This window comes from Amphiura filiformis, chromosome 8, assembly GCF_039555335.1.
Source record: "Amphiura filiformis chromosome 8, Afil_fr2py, whole genome shotgun sequence".
Lineage (NCBI taxonomy): Eukaryota > Metazoa > Echinodermata > Ophiuroidea > Amphilepidida > Amphiuridae > Amphiura > Amphiura filiformis.
In genome coordinates, this window is record NC_092635.1 from 41,165,658 (window position 1) to 41,179,454 (window position 13,797).

Below are 13,797 nucleotides of genomic sequence, written 5' to 3' on the forward strand. Positions count from 1 at the left end.
AAACGCCTTAAAATGGCAGTGCCCGGGGGCAGTGCTGAAAGTTGCAATTAGGTAGGGCGCATAACCGATGCCGTGCGGGTGAATTTTAGTAATATTACAACAAAAATGTCTTAATGAATTATATACCATTTCAAAGCATCAAAACCCAAAATTGTGCTTTTTTTGGAAATATAACTTGGTCAATTTCAGTGAATTTAAAGCAATCTTTTAACTTGGTCAATTTCAGTGAGTTTAAAGCACTCTTTTCAGATGCCACACTAACAAATAGTTCATCGTCGTATTTCCATGCATCGCCCATGCCTATCAGTGGTAGTGAATCCTATGGTATAATTTCAGTAGGCCACAATAATGATATTAAGGCGCGTGAAAGTCGATTCCGAGTTTATCGTCCCCCGCCCGCGTCACTTTTTGGACACCAAAAACACCCGCGTCAAATTTTCAAAAATGCCAAAATAATTCATTATTTTCAAAGTATCAGTGTTTTCACCAGTTTTAGCAATTGGAAACATATATTTTTGTTTGTAAAACATATAAATTTATAACTTGGAACCAAAACCAGGCTCTTTTCTAACTTTTCTAGTCCCTACCCATATAAAAACATGTTTATAAATAACATGTAGGAGTGTGGCTTTAAATCAACACGCACTTAAGGTCAATAATGAAATCTGATGAAATAATGAAAAATGAAAAAGTCACCTCACCAACCTGGGAAAAAAAGGGACGATAAACTCGGAATTGACTTTCATGGGCCTATAATATCTGTTACGACACACCTGATAATTTGGCGCATTACCGCTTTAATCAGGGCCTAAAAACCACGTTATTCATCATGTTCATTACAAACAAAATAAAATACCAGTACTCGTATGTAACCGCATCATTGGTCGTTGCTTCTTGTATAGGTATTCACAGCAATATTCACCATTGAGTGCGTAATGAAGATAACAGCCTTGGACAAGAGATACTTCAAAAATAGTTGGAATATTTTTGATTTCTTCATCGTCATAATGAGCCTGGTGGAGATCCCTCTAACAGGTGTGGAAGGTCTAAGTGTCCTGCGTACATTCCGTTTACTAAGAGTACTGAAGCTTGCCCAGTCTTGGACGACCATGCGTAATCTTCTCGCGATCATTGGCAGCACCGTTGGCGCCATTGGAAATGTATCTGTTGTGTTAATAATCATCATCTACATCTTCGCTATCATTGGCATGCAGCTATTTGGCAAAGATTATACTGCAGAGAATTTCCCCGATGAAGGAATACATCCACGGTGGAATTTTAGAGACTTTTTTCATTCGCTTATGATGGTTTTCAGGATCCTGTGCGGCGAATGGATAGAGCCACTTTATGATTGTATGAGAGCATCAGAAACTGGCGCTTGTATTGCAGTTATTATTGCTACATTCTTCTGCGGGAATGTTATGGTAAGTATTCTGTAGCATCATGATCATCATTTTTCTTAAAATCCTGTCCATAAACATGAACCAAAATTACACACAGGATTACTTCAATACTCTATTCTAAACACATGTCAGTAACCAAACAGTTGTCTAACTGACACAGCAGCAAAATTCACTGACACTGAATAGTTTCTTGGACCACATTCACGGGCGAATAATTGGCACCCAGCAAAAGAAATATGTGAGAATGCGTAAAAGATCATTACACAGGTGAACATTTCCAAGGAGTAAGTGGAATAGTGTGGAACGGGGCTGCGTCTAAAAAAAGATATGATCTTGTAAAAAGTTTCTTTTTGAGCCCAGTTTACTTATAAGTCATTCCACTAATCCCAGTGGCAGCATCAATCATGTAAGATATGCTTAGTATACGATTTAAAATCCGGTTTAAATTCAGTCATTGTTATTTGATATTAACATTGTGTTTGACTCTTATTGTGCAGATTCTCAACCTCTTCCTGGCGTTGCTTTTGAACTCATTCGCCTCCGATTCCTTGAAGAACAAGAAAGAAGAAATTTCACGTCTGACGCTCGCCATAGACAAACTCAAGCGATGGTTTTGGGTGGCTTTCAATTGTTGCGTGTGTCGACGACGGAAATGCAAGGTTGGATCGACTGAGTCGTTGCGTAACGACGAGAAAGAGAAGGATTCTACTAACATTAAACCCGACATAGTAATGGTCGTTGAAGACGACGATAAGATCTCACAGATTATAAGCCTGCATGACAGTGGAAAAGGTTAGTCCTGTTGAATTGAATGTTATCGTATTGTATCCACCAATATTGGCTCAAACATTTAAATACAAGACAGATATAATATACCTTATACAGTAAGATGCGGCATAGGCTAGATGCACTACACTTTGATCAGCTCGCAATCGGCGGGAATTATTAGGCTTTTATCACTACGCCGAAAAGTAGACCCACATTAAGACGGATATAGTTGATCCGCCTGGTCAATATTTTGCGTGTTATAAAAAGTAGACAAAGTGTAGGACTTCAAATAATAATTTGTAATAGTTCTGGCGAGATGTCACAAGACAATTCTCCAAATAAAATGCATTGATATTATTCCGCGATGTTATAAGGCCCACCAATTACGAGCTGATCAAACTATATATATTTATCATACGATTTAAGAATTTCGATATTTCAAAGATTTCCTGTTGTTTCGCAGTGAATGAGTTAAGACACCGAAAAAAGGTTCATTTGAAAAAGATCGAGATAACGAGTTCAAACTTGCACCAACTTTATTAACAATTAAAAAAATAACATTTTCATGATTTTCAGTAACTACAATTGAGATGACACGGGTGGATACAATCAGCGGTGAGAAGAACAATAGCACATTAATGGTACATCGAAGAATATCAGTAACAGGATCAAATGGTCACATCATGAATGGACATAGTAATCCACCTAGCCGAAAAGGCAGTGCTGTCAGTGTTAAGGTAGGGCAAATATACATATATATATATATAGAGTCGTAGATAATAAGTAAAAACAGTACCAGTTTGTTGTAAAAAACACACAATGGTTTAATATAAACACACGACGTTTCGGACCAATGGTCCTTTATCAAGTGATGCCAAATATTTGAATATTTAAATATATATATATATATTAGCGAACGTAAGCATTTTTCTTCCTCTAGTTGATGTTATGGTATATATACAGCTGGATACATGTGCTTATAGACATGCCTGTAGGCCGTAGCCAGGATATTTTTGGGGGTGGGGGTGGGGGCTTTGGGGACCAAAATTGGACCTTTTGTGAATTTTTTCTTCAAAAAAGAGCAGATTTTCAACGTTTTTACAGAAACAATAAATTAGACCTTTTTATTCGCATTGGCATTTTGGGACCCATCCTCTACGGCTTTGGTTACAGATGTGAAGTATATATATTCGATTATATTCGCCAGATTTATCTGTTGCATACGGTATGTCATTCATGAGGCCTGTGCATGTGTAACTGACTACAAATCGCACGACAATATGACTATTATTATAGCAGTTTCCCCTTTTTCAATCTTTCAAATCACGTTTTGATCATCTTTTTTTTAAATATGAGCTATAATTACAACCGTTTTGATTCCCGTTATTGTTCCAGGAATTCGACAGACCAAAATCACGTGCCGCCTTTACTGACCCTGCCAAAGACAGCGTGACAACCGGTAACGGCAGTCTCAAAGTATCCAGGTTGACTCCATTGAATGGCAGCCTCTCTAACGGAAGCGTGCAAAACGGTCACGTCCAAAACGGTAGTATAGTCAACGGAAGCATTGGAAATGGAAGTATTTCAAATGGAAGTGCGTCAAACGGGAGCGTTGTTAAAAGTAAAAACGCGGAAACAGGGGAAGAAGAAACCTCCAAAACAAAAACAGAAGTTGCAGAAAGTGACAGAGAAAATGAAAAAGATGAAGATGACAGATCTATCAAAGGAAAGGATGAAAAAGATGAAGGAGAGGAGGAAGAAGAGCTGCAAGAAGATCGTGTAAAAGACTGTTTTCCAGAATTTATGAATGATTATTTTCGAAGAAAATTTCCATGTGCTTGTTGTAAGACCCCTGAGCACTCTCCTATTATGCAGAAGTGGCATGCATTTCGTAATGCTGTCTGTTTCGTTGTGGAGCATCGCTTCTTTGAGTGGTTTATTCTAGTTATCATTTTCGCCAGCAGTATCACATTGGTGAGTACCCTTCACGATCGTTTAAGTGTATGTATATGAAGAGGTTGATTCCAAAAGGCGCTAACTGCAAAGGCTGCTTTGTGTAGAATTCATTTGAAGATAAGAGTTGCAGTAACCTTACCAATCTAATAACTTAGACCACTAGAATAGTTATATAACGAATTTTTGGTTATCTTTAAAAAATTAAATGAAATACCTTTAACCTGCGAAGAAGAAAATAATAAATATAAAAGATTTTTTTTGTTCCAAAAGGAGCTAAATCCAATGGCAGCCATTTTAAAACTTTGCATTGGGGAATTTTTAGGGGACAAAATGTTGTTGAAAATAGTTAGAAAATAAGCTCGAGTTACATACATACTCATGCCAATCGTTAAATGTCATTCAAACATAAAAATGCTACAATACACCAGAAAAATGAGACACAAGGCAGCTATTGGATTTAGTGCCTTTTGTAAACAAACTTTTTATATTTTGACAGCACTTGAGAAGTTTTTTGGCAAGCTTTTGGACCTACACTCCGTCCCATTTGGGGGCAACTAGCGCAAACATTGCGAAGTTTTACTTTACATATTTCCTGCATATTCGTCTCGGTAAATCAATTTTGAAGGGTCAGAGACATTATTACTGAATTTTCACTGTACACACTCATGTCCCTATATATAATTTGTAATTAGGGATGAAATAAAACTCGATCAGCGGTTGACCCCCCGGTTCCGTCCGGTTTCCATTGTTTATAACAATATGAACCGGACGGAACCGGCGGTCAACTGCCGGTCGAGTTTTGATTTCATCCCTTGCAATCTGTTGAACCATAATTATTTAAAATATACCTTTCCTATTCTTTCATATTGTGTAATTCACAACAGACTTTTGAAGATATTTATCTCGACAATAATCCACCGATGAAACGGGCTTTAAATTGGCTGAATTTCGCTTTTGCCATGATATTCATCGTTGAGATGACGCTTAAATGGATTGGAATGGGCTTCAAACGATATTTTACAAACTTTTGGTGCTGGCTGGATTTTTTTATTGTCATGGTAAGTTGCTAAGTTAGCTAAGTTGTGATGCAACCAAGAAACAGAAATCAATATAGACCATTGCTATAATTGGCACTTTTCTGCCGTTGATGGGGTGAGCATCGATATCACGTACTAAAAGCGAGGACAAGATGGATTCCACCTGATGATGAAATAACGAAAGCGATGCCACGAAGGGCGTGGTATCGGTGTCCACCCCATCAACGGCAGGAAGGTGCCAATCATAGGAATGACGGTTGTTTGATGTGAACATTTATTAATTTTTCTGACAAAATATTATTATAATGTTCAATTCTAGACCTGAATGATACCAACAGCTATCACACTAATAAACTGTATATAAACATATATATTTTGTAGCAAATGTTAACATAGATGTTCGTTTCTATATCAAATTATTCATCTTTTTTGTAAATAGTAATTTGAATTCTATAAACTGTACATATGTGTGCAAATTGAGGGCGCTATTTACATATATTTTAAATTTAAATTAGCCAAATAATATGAGTTATACCTTGCATTTCATAATAAAAAGTTTTTTGAATATTCCCTTGTCATTTGTCAGTCTATTTGCTGATGTTCTAATACCATTTATAATGTCTACCCCTTGTAAAGATGCAAACAAGATTTTAGATAAATAGCGCCATCATTGTTCAACTTTTCTTTAAAATGACTCAGTTTTACATGCCATCAAACAACGTGGATGGATAAATGATATCCCGATGTCATTTTCTTGATACTTTTTTTTTCAGTTTACAATAATTATTACCCCTCTAAAGTTAAATCTATTTATTATTGCTATACTTCGTTGTACTTTTTCTTAGATCGCAGTGCTGGGTATTTTAGCTGATGCCATTGGTCTGTCAGGTGTTGGAGCTTTCAGAGCTCTCCGTACTCTTCGTGCATTGCGTCCACTTCGTGCAATTTCAAGATGGCAGGGCATGAAGGTATGTATACATACATTTGCTTTTGAGCTCTTTTGGTTGAGGTGATATCAAGTTCCGTAGATTGGTAGTTACTGCCGTTTTATGCTTAAGGGGCCATATTACCCCAAGTTACCCTAGGAATCTGAAATCATGTTTACTTTTCCCACAGATCGTGGTAAACGCCCTGACTCATGCTATTCCGGCTATCATCAACGTCGTATTTGTGATCCTGTGCTTCTGGCTTATCTTCAGCATCGTTGGGGTTCAGTTCTTCGGCGGAACCTTTTACAAGTGCCTAGATGACGATGGGAATAAAGTCAACCTTTCGATCGTAACAAATGTGACTGATTGTAAGAGTATGAACTACTCGTGGGTGAACTCTGAAATCAACTTTGATAATATTTTACACGGATACGTTGCATTGTTTCAAGTGGCAACGTTTGAGGGATGGATGGAGGTGATGGAGGATGCTGTAGACGCACGAGGGGTATGTTAAGCTAAACAGTCATTCCTTCGTGTATGATGAATTTTGTGATCTTTACACAGGCTCCTAATTATGTCGTCAGGATGATGATGATGATAGTGATGATGATGATGATAGTGATGATGATGTCAGATGATAATGATGTAAGATGATGATGTCAAATGATGATGTCAGCTGATGATGGTGTTGAAGAATATGATGATGATGATGATGTCAGATATTGATGATGTAAGATGATGATGATGGTCTTAGATGATGATGATGTCAGATGATGATGTCAGATGATAATGATGAAAATTATGATGATGATGTTGATGATGATAGTGAAGAAGAAGAATATGATGATGATGTAAGATGATGATATCAGATGATGATGTAAGATGATGATGATGATCTTAGATGATGATGTTAGATGATATGATGTCAGATGATAATGATGAAAATTATGATGATGATGATGATGATGATGATAAAGAAGAAGATGAGGATGATGTCAGATGATGATGGTATTGTTGATGATGAACATTGTGATGATAATGTCAGATGGCGGAAATGACACTTCTAATTTGTATTCATTTATCTAGGTGGACCTACAGCCTTCACGGGAGAGCCAACCGGCTGCCTATATCTTCTTCGTTTTGTTCATTGTCGTTGGCTCGTTCTTCACACTGAATCTCTTCATTGGTGTTATCATTGAAAATTTCAATGCTCTGAAACGAAAGGTACGTTACTTAACCGCCACGACGGAAACAAAATACACCCTCGCACAGGCCGATTTCGCAGTGCACACCAATTTTTCTTTTGCTGAATCATATCGTACAACCCCTTTAGCATCTAATGGTGAATCCCAATAGTTAGATTCTACTTCAGACAGTCATACTACAACCGACTCCTTCTTGTACAGAATGTTAGCAAGACTAACTATGTGCGGCTACACTACATTTTCAGGTATACCCGATCGTGCTGTTAGCTCGCTTATCGCGTGCTTTGTCAATGGTCCCATTATACAACGAAGACTGGCGACAATGAGCACAAATAACCATGACGTCATTGCACATTGCACAATTTCGGCGCAGGAATTTTGAATATCGCGGGTTGAGAGCCGGCTGGTTCTATTCGTATTTGTGGTCATGGTCAATATGAGTTTGTTTTAAATAAAAACAACAGGATTTGTGCTTGATAATTATTTTTCTAACATATAGGGCATAATGTTGTGATTGCCGGAGACTTCCTTTAAAGGTCCGTAACCCGATCGACAGCATCATCCCCCGATTTTTTCATTGTTGATGAGGTTTTGGTATCACATAATAGATACTATTTTTCTCATTACTGTCCTGAAATTTGACGCTCCAAGTCGATGTATTTCCGGAGAAATCATGAATCACAGCGGTTTTTACAGGTATACCAGTTTGTAAACAATGGTAAATACTTTGGAATTCTGGGAGGGAATTATGAACGAAATATCAGTCACCGCAAGACGGTGCGCCGTATATAGTTATGAAAACAGCAACGGTAAGCGTGGTGTGCTAAATAGGTCAATTGACTAGCGCGTTTGTTTTTTACCCGAGAGGTACCCGGTTCAAAACCCGGTCTCGGAAGGGTTTTTTTCCTCTCCATTTTACCCAAACTTTTTTATATTCATTTGAAATGTACATATTGCAAGGGAAATATATTTTGTTTCCTTTTTTTCTAAAACGGTACGAAAAAAAAACATTTTCCGTTCAATACGGGCCGGGCATTGTACAGCATGTCAGCATTCGTCATTGCCTGCCCAGAATGCAATTCACGTATACCAAGGTATTGGATTGCAAATTTGGCTATTTATTCACATTTACGCTGAAAATGCTCTCGTTTTTTCACAAAGCAGCATAAAGGAGGCGATATTTGATATTATTATGTAATTTTAAAGACAATCCATATCCAAAACCAATAGGGTTACCCCCCTTTAAACCATTTGACGATGTTTATTTAATTCTTTCCAGTATGAGGGTGACAGTTCCTTCGATATGTTCCTGACCAGTAATCAGAAGAATTACTATCAAACTATGAGACGACTTGGAACAAAGAAGCCAACTAAGCAAATCAAACAACCCACGGTAAGAGCTAGGAATGTTTGTTCTTGACACGAGTCTGTCGGTGTTATATCAGCTGGCGTTCCAGCTTATGCCAATTCCCCTTCGAAGTGGTTACATAACTCCCTGGTTACTGGATCACGCACGTTTTGGAATTTGTAGTACATGTCATAGACTTTGTGTTGCGATCATTTCGATCGTGGTGCAGGACTCAAAAGGGTGATTCAGTTGACATAGTGATAATCAGGTTACAAGTAACACTTAGCTGGCGAATTCTGCACCATGTATGGCATCACTGTTTAAAAGGCTTGTTACATATGCCAAGTAGATTATTAAACAGTGGCGGCACCAGAACTGTTTAGTGCATGGGAAAAAGGGAAGGGGGGGGGGGGGCAAAAATCTACCACGTTTACAGGAAAAGTGGAAACTTGCGTAATTTTTGGTTTCTGGGCATCGGGTGGGGGGTTAAGAGTTCTGACGGGGTGAAGGGCATTTCCCCCACCCCACCCGTAGCGCCGCCACTGAGATCAAAATTAGAGTATACGTAGTTAAAGAAATGTGTTTTGGATTATGGTTAACGTACGCATATATCGCGACGTTACATTTCGGATATCATAATTTTATTACGTTTGGTATTTTGGATAAGATAAGATTAATAAATAGGGATATACCCGATGGTCCTTGTAATGCAATGGCTACAACTATTAGCTACCACTATAGTTATACTACTCTTTGCTCTCTGCCAGTTCTGTTACTTTGGCATACAATAAATCAGATCTTCATATACTCTCTATAGATGCATTGACTTCTGACAATGCCTGTCAGTATGATGCACAATTTCCATTGTTTTTTGCATGGCAGTATGCGCGCGCATCATTTTATACTCAGGGCTCGTGTTTGTAAACCCCCCGCCACATCACAATAAGGCTATTGAACAGCGTAGTGGTTGCATGGGATTCACTCAAGCATATCGATATACCAGTCCCTTGCCTTTGTTGATAAACATTGAGGTCAACTCATCTATAGATCTTCCAATTCACTGTACTATTCTTTCCTGGTGTCTTTTCTGTTTTTCTTCTCATTCCTAAACTTGTTCTAGGCTTCCTGTACCCTTTTTCTTCTTTTTTTCCTCAGAAAGAATTCTCTCCCTCTTTTTTACGCTATACGGGTATAAATAAAGATTTGCTAATAATGATTATTCATATCATCTATTTCCTTCAATGCTTTCTTATTCCCATGACAATACAGGCCAACGTAAGTATTGTACAATTGTGTGTACATTTTCTGATTGACTATCTTTTTAAAAAAAATTCAGTTCACATTAATTTTTCCATTCTGGCTTGAACTTGAGTTTGTGCGCAATCGTTTTTTACTTTTGCCTTTTTTTTCATGTGCATTCTATGCGTGATTTTTTTGTGTATATTTTTGTTTCCTAAGAACAATACTCAAATCTATTGAAACTTAATTTTGTGTTTGTTTATTAACGGTGTCTTTGAAATGTAATTTTTAGTGTATCTTTGTAATATTAGTTCTTTAAAGAGCACCAGTTAAACTTGCTTTTATATTGTCAACTAAAGTTTCTTCTGTCTTTGTATAAGACTCACATAAGACTCACATTGCAGTTATTCTTTCTATTAAATTTCTCATAATTCAATCTTAATTTATCGCCCAATCCGCACGGATGAATGGCTGATTTAGACCAATGAAATGGAACCTACTGTTGTCCTGACAAATAACCATTCATCTCTTGGATTAGATTATTTACATTGACAGTCGCTAGATTTTTAACATAATTCAGCATTGTAGTATGAAGACGATGTTGAACAAAAATGAACGTAATTTTTTGTTTGAGTCTTTTCCGCACGTGAAGGGTAACAAAAATAAGAAGACAGAATCTTGAAGTTTTTCTACTTTTTAAGTTTGTTCAGTTGCTATACTCGTAGCTTACTTAACCGGATGAGGTAAAGATTATCACGAGTATTTTGTTATCAATTGGAAAGCTGCAATTTATATGCTAATCGCAAGCGACGAGTATTTCAGTGAAGTGAATTGTATACTTTCCGATGCGACACATTTTATCGCCAATCGCTTGCAACTGAGAACACAATGTAAATTTCAAACCTATATTCAACCTACTGGACCGTCGTAATGAATTTCGCGGATTCAAGAAATTTACGATACATCACAAGTCGCTATATTAAAGATCTGCTTAGTAATTCATTTACTAAAACAAGTTTACCTTCCAAGTATTTTCACTAACAAAATATTCGTAATTTTTGTTTTAAATCTACCCACAGGATAAAATCCGGATATTTTTCTTCAATCTTACAAATAACACCAAATTTGAAGTTTTCATCGTGTCTATCATCTTTTTTAACATGGTGGCTATGATGGTTGAACACTACGGGATGGATCCAGCCATTACCAATGTCCTGAGTTATTTCAACATAATCTTTACGGCAATCTTCACCGTGGAATGCATCTTGAAATTGATCGGTTTAGGCATCTATTACTTCAAAGTTCCTTGGAACCTCTTCGATTTTATTGTGGTGGCTCTATCTTTAATGGGTAATGTTATTCTCTGTAAAATAAGCAGCTTTGTTGATCTAATAGACGTCTAGCAGTAGATAATTTAACCACTCGCCTTCATACGAAGACTTGAAGGGCTTTTCCAATTGAAATCCATACATCCCCGAACGTCACAGGCTATTCGAAAAGAGCAGGGGATCATCCCGGCACTGTTGACTGTACTTCAAAAATACACTCATCTACTCGAGATTCCAGAGTAAAAATAATAAGTACAGCTTGTCTGTACGCAGTGCGAGGCACTAAAATGGAAGAAGAAGACAGACATGCCCTTAAAACTTCCTCAGAGGGGATGTCGATTTCAAATGGAGTTCACACCCCCACTGTGAGAGATTAAGGTCATGTCTTCCACATGGGGTGTATAGATTTCAACTGGAATAGCTTATTGAGTTTCATGCCAGTGTCTCAATCTGTTTTGATTTGAAAGCCAAAAATGAGTCAACACCTTCAGCCCCAACATGGGCTTTCTACTGACACCAACATCTCCATTCTGATGCAGAATAAGTGCTGTTGATTTTGTTGACCAGACCTTCCTCCTCTGAGACGCAATAATAATAGATTATTGCTGTGGTAAATAATTATAACGTATATTCCGCTACAGAACGGAAAAAGCAATTTAGCCACATTATATCGATGATTTCATACGTGTAGGACAGTGTTAGTGTATTCGGACAGTTTGTGATCTAGCAAGGAAATTTAGAAGTCGTCTTTGTAAATTCTATAAAACAACAGATATTCTTATTATGCTAAGGTTTAATAACATTTGTTGTCTTTTCTGCAAACAGGTATTATACTGCAAGATGCATTGTCAAATTCCTTCGTCAATCCAACACTGCTACGAGTCCTTCGTCTCTTCAGAATTGGACGGGTGCTACGTCTTGTCAAATCCGCCAAAGGTATTCGTAAGCTTCTGTTCGCGTTGGTCATCTCTTTACCGGCGCTCCTCAACATAGGTGCCTTGCTCACGTTGATAATATTCATCTTTTCTATTGTTGGTATGTCACAGTTTGGATATGTTCGGCATAATGAAGGTATAGATGAAGTGGTGAACTTTGAAACTTGGATCAACAGTATGATGTTATTGTTTAGAATAGCTTCGTCGGCGGGCTGGAATGATGTGCTGGAGCCACTTATGGCCGATAAGGCACCTGATTGCGACCCAAATTATATGGGATATGAAAACGGGGATTGTGGTAACAAGTATTTTGCAATTATATTCTTCATGTCTTTTCTCGTCATTTCCTTCCTCGTTATCATCAACATGTACATTGCCGTGATTCTTGAAAATTTCGGCCAGGCTCACGCACAGGAAGAGGTCGGTATAACGGAAGACGACTTTGTTATGTTTTACCAAGTGTGGGAGTCGTATGACCCAAATGCAAGCCAGTTTATAAATTATGAATATTTATCAGAATTTTGTGACAAATTAGAAAACCCATTAAGACTTGCCAAGCCTAATCACATCAAGATTGCTGGCTTAGATTTACCAATTTATGACGACTGTAAGCTTCATTGCTTAGATGTGTTATTTGCATTAACAAAACGAGTATTGGGTGACGTGGAGGAAAGTGCTGATTTCGAAGATCTTCAAAACCAAATGGCAGAAAAGTTTGCCGAATCATTTCCAGATCGTCAAAACCACCAGCCAACCACGACTACAATGCAGATTAAGAAACGTCTCACAGCTGCCAAAGTAATTCAAAGAGCGTACCGTTTGTATAGACTCAAAAGAGAAATCAACAAAGCATCGAGTATATATCGCCAAACGAAAAGCAGTGCCGGAAACTCGCGTGCTTCTTCGGCTCAGTCACGAAGACCGCCAAGTCTGACAGTCGAAGGCGCTAAACTCGATGCCAGTTTCAATAGTACTTTTGGCACCACACTTACATTACCTGGGCAATTAGGCCTGACAAGAACTGTTACTCCTTCCATACCAGAAGATATTGAAGAAAGCACATCTGGCGTAAATAGCGTCAAAGCAGATGCGTATAGAGTTGTTGCAGGTCCAGAACCAACAGTAGAAGTTGTCAATGAAACGAACGAAGTCAGGAAAAGACCTCGTAGTGGAACAGGCGGAGATGTTCAGTTATAGCTATATTTAAATGTACAGTGTATCATAATACTTTGTAGAAAATACTGTGTGACGGTATTTTATTTTAATATTATAGTATACCACTAAACACCAGGGTGAGGTTTTCTAAAAACAGGTTCGTGTCGTTTAGATGCTTACCGATTGGGCCCGACCCCATTGAAATTTGAAAAATTGCATTAAATACTTGGTCATATAGAGGAAAATATAATGTTAAAAAATTTACTATACCTTACTAGTTTGTTAAACATGATTTTATTTAATGTTCTTAGTGCAATGTTCTTGTCTTGTTAATGTCTGCGCACATAATACATAAGATTTATATTTAAAACAAACGGTCTTCCTTATCTTCGGATGGGATACCGTGATTGGGCTTAGCTGCATACATTTGAACCAGTGGCGGCGCCAGGAATTTTTTTCCGGGGGGCATTGAGGGGCAAAAGTGAATTTCAGGT

At 37.8% G+C, this 13,797-nt stretch overlaps 1 protein-coding gene across 1 annotated transcript in view; it reads left to right on the forward strand.

Moving 5' to 3' along the window:
* Positions 1-13,796, forward strand: part of LOC140159039 (sodium channel protein 1 brain-like) — a 45,068-nt gene extending 31,272 nt beyond the window's left edge. Inside the window, exons 15-25 of the mRNA XM_072182366.1 lie at positions 903-1,424; positions 1,901-2,195; positions 2,748-2,908; positions 3,567-4,145; positions 5,012-5,185; positions 6,010-6,132; positions 6,281-6,598; positions 7,180-7,317; positions 8,578-8,691; positions 10,965-11,235; positions 12,039-13,796. Of these exons, the coding sequence (XP_072038467.1) occupies positions 903-1,424; positions 1,901-2,195; positions 2,748-2,908; positions 3,567-4,145; positions 5,012-5,185; positions 6,010-6,132; positions 6,281-6,598; positions 7,180-7,317; positions 8,578-8,691; positions 10,965-11,235; positions 12,039-13,345 (4,002 nt within the window). The 3' untranslated portion in view covers positions 13,346-13,796. The remainder of the gene's footprint in view (positions 1-902; positions 1,425-1,900; positions 2,196-2,747; positions 2,909-3,566; positions 4,146-5,011; positions 5,186-6,009; positions 6,133-6,280; positions 6,599-7,179; positions 7,318-8,577; positions 8,692-10,964; positions 11,236-12,038) is intronic.
* Position 13,797: the final 1 nt, after the last annotated feature.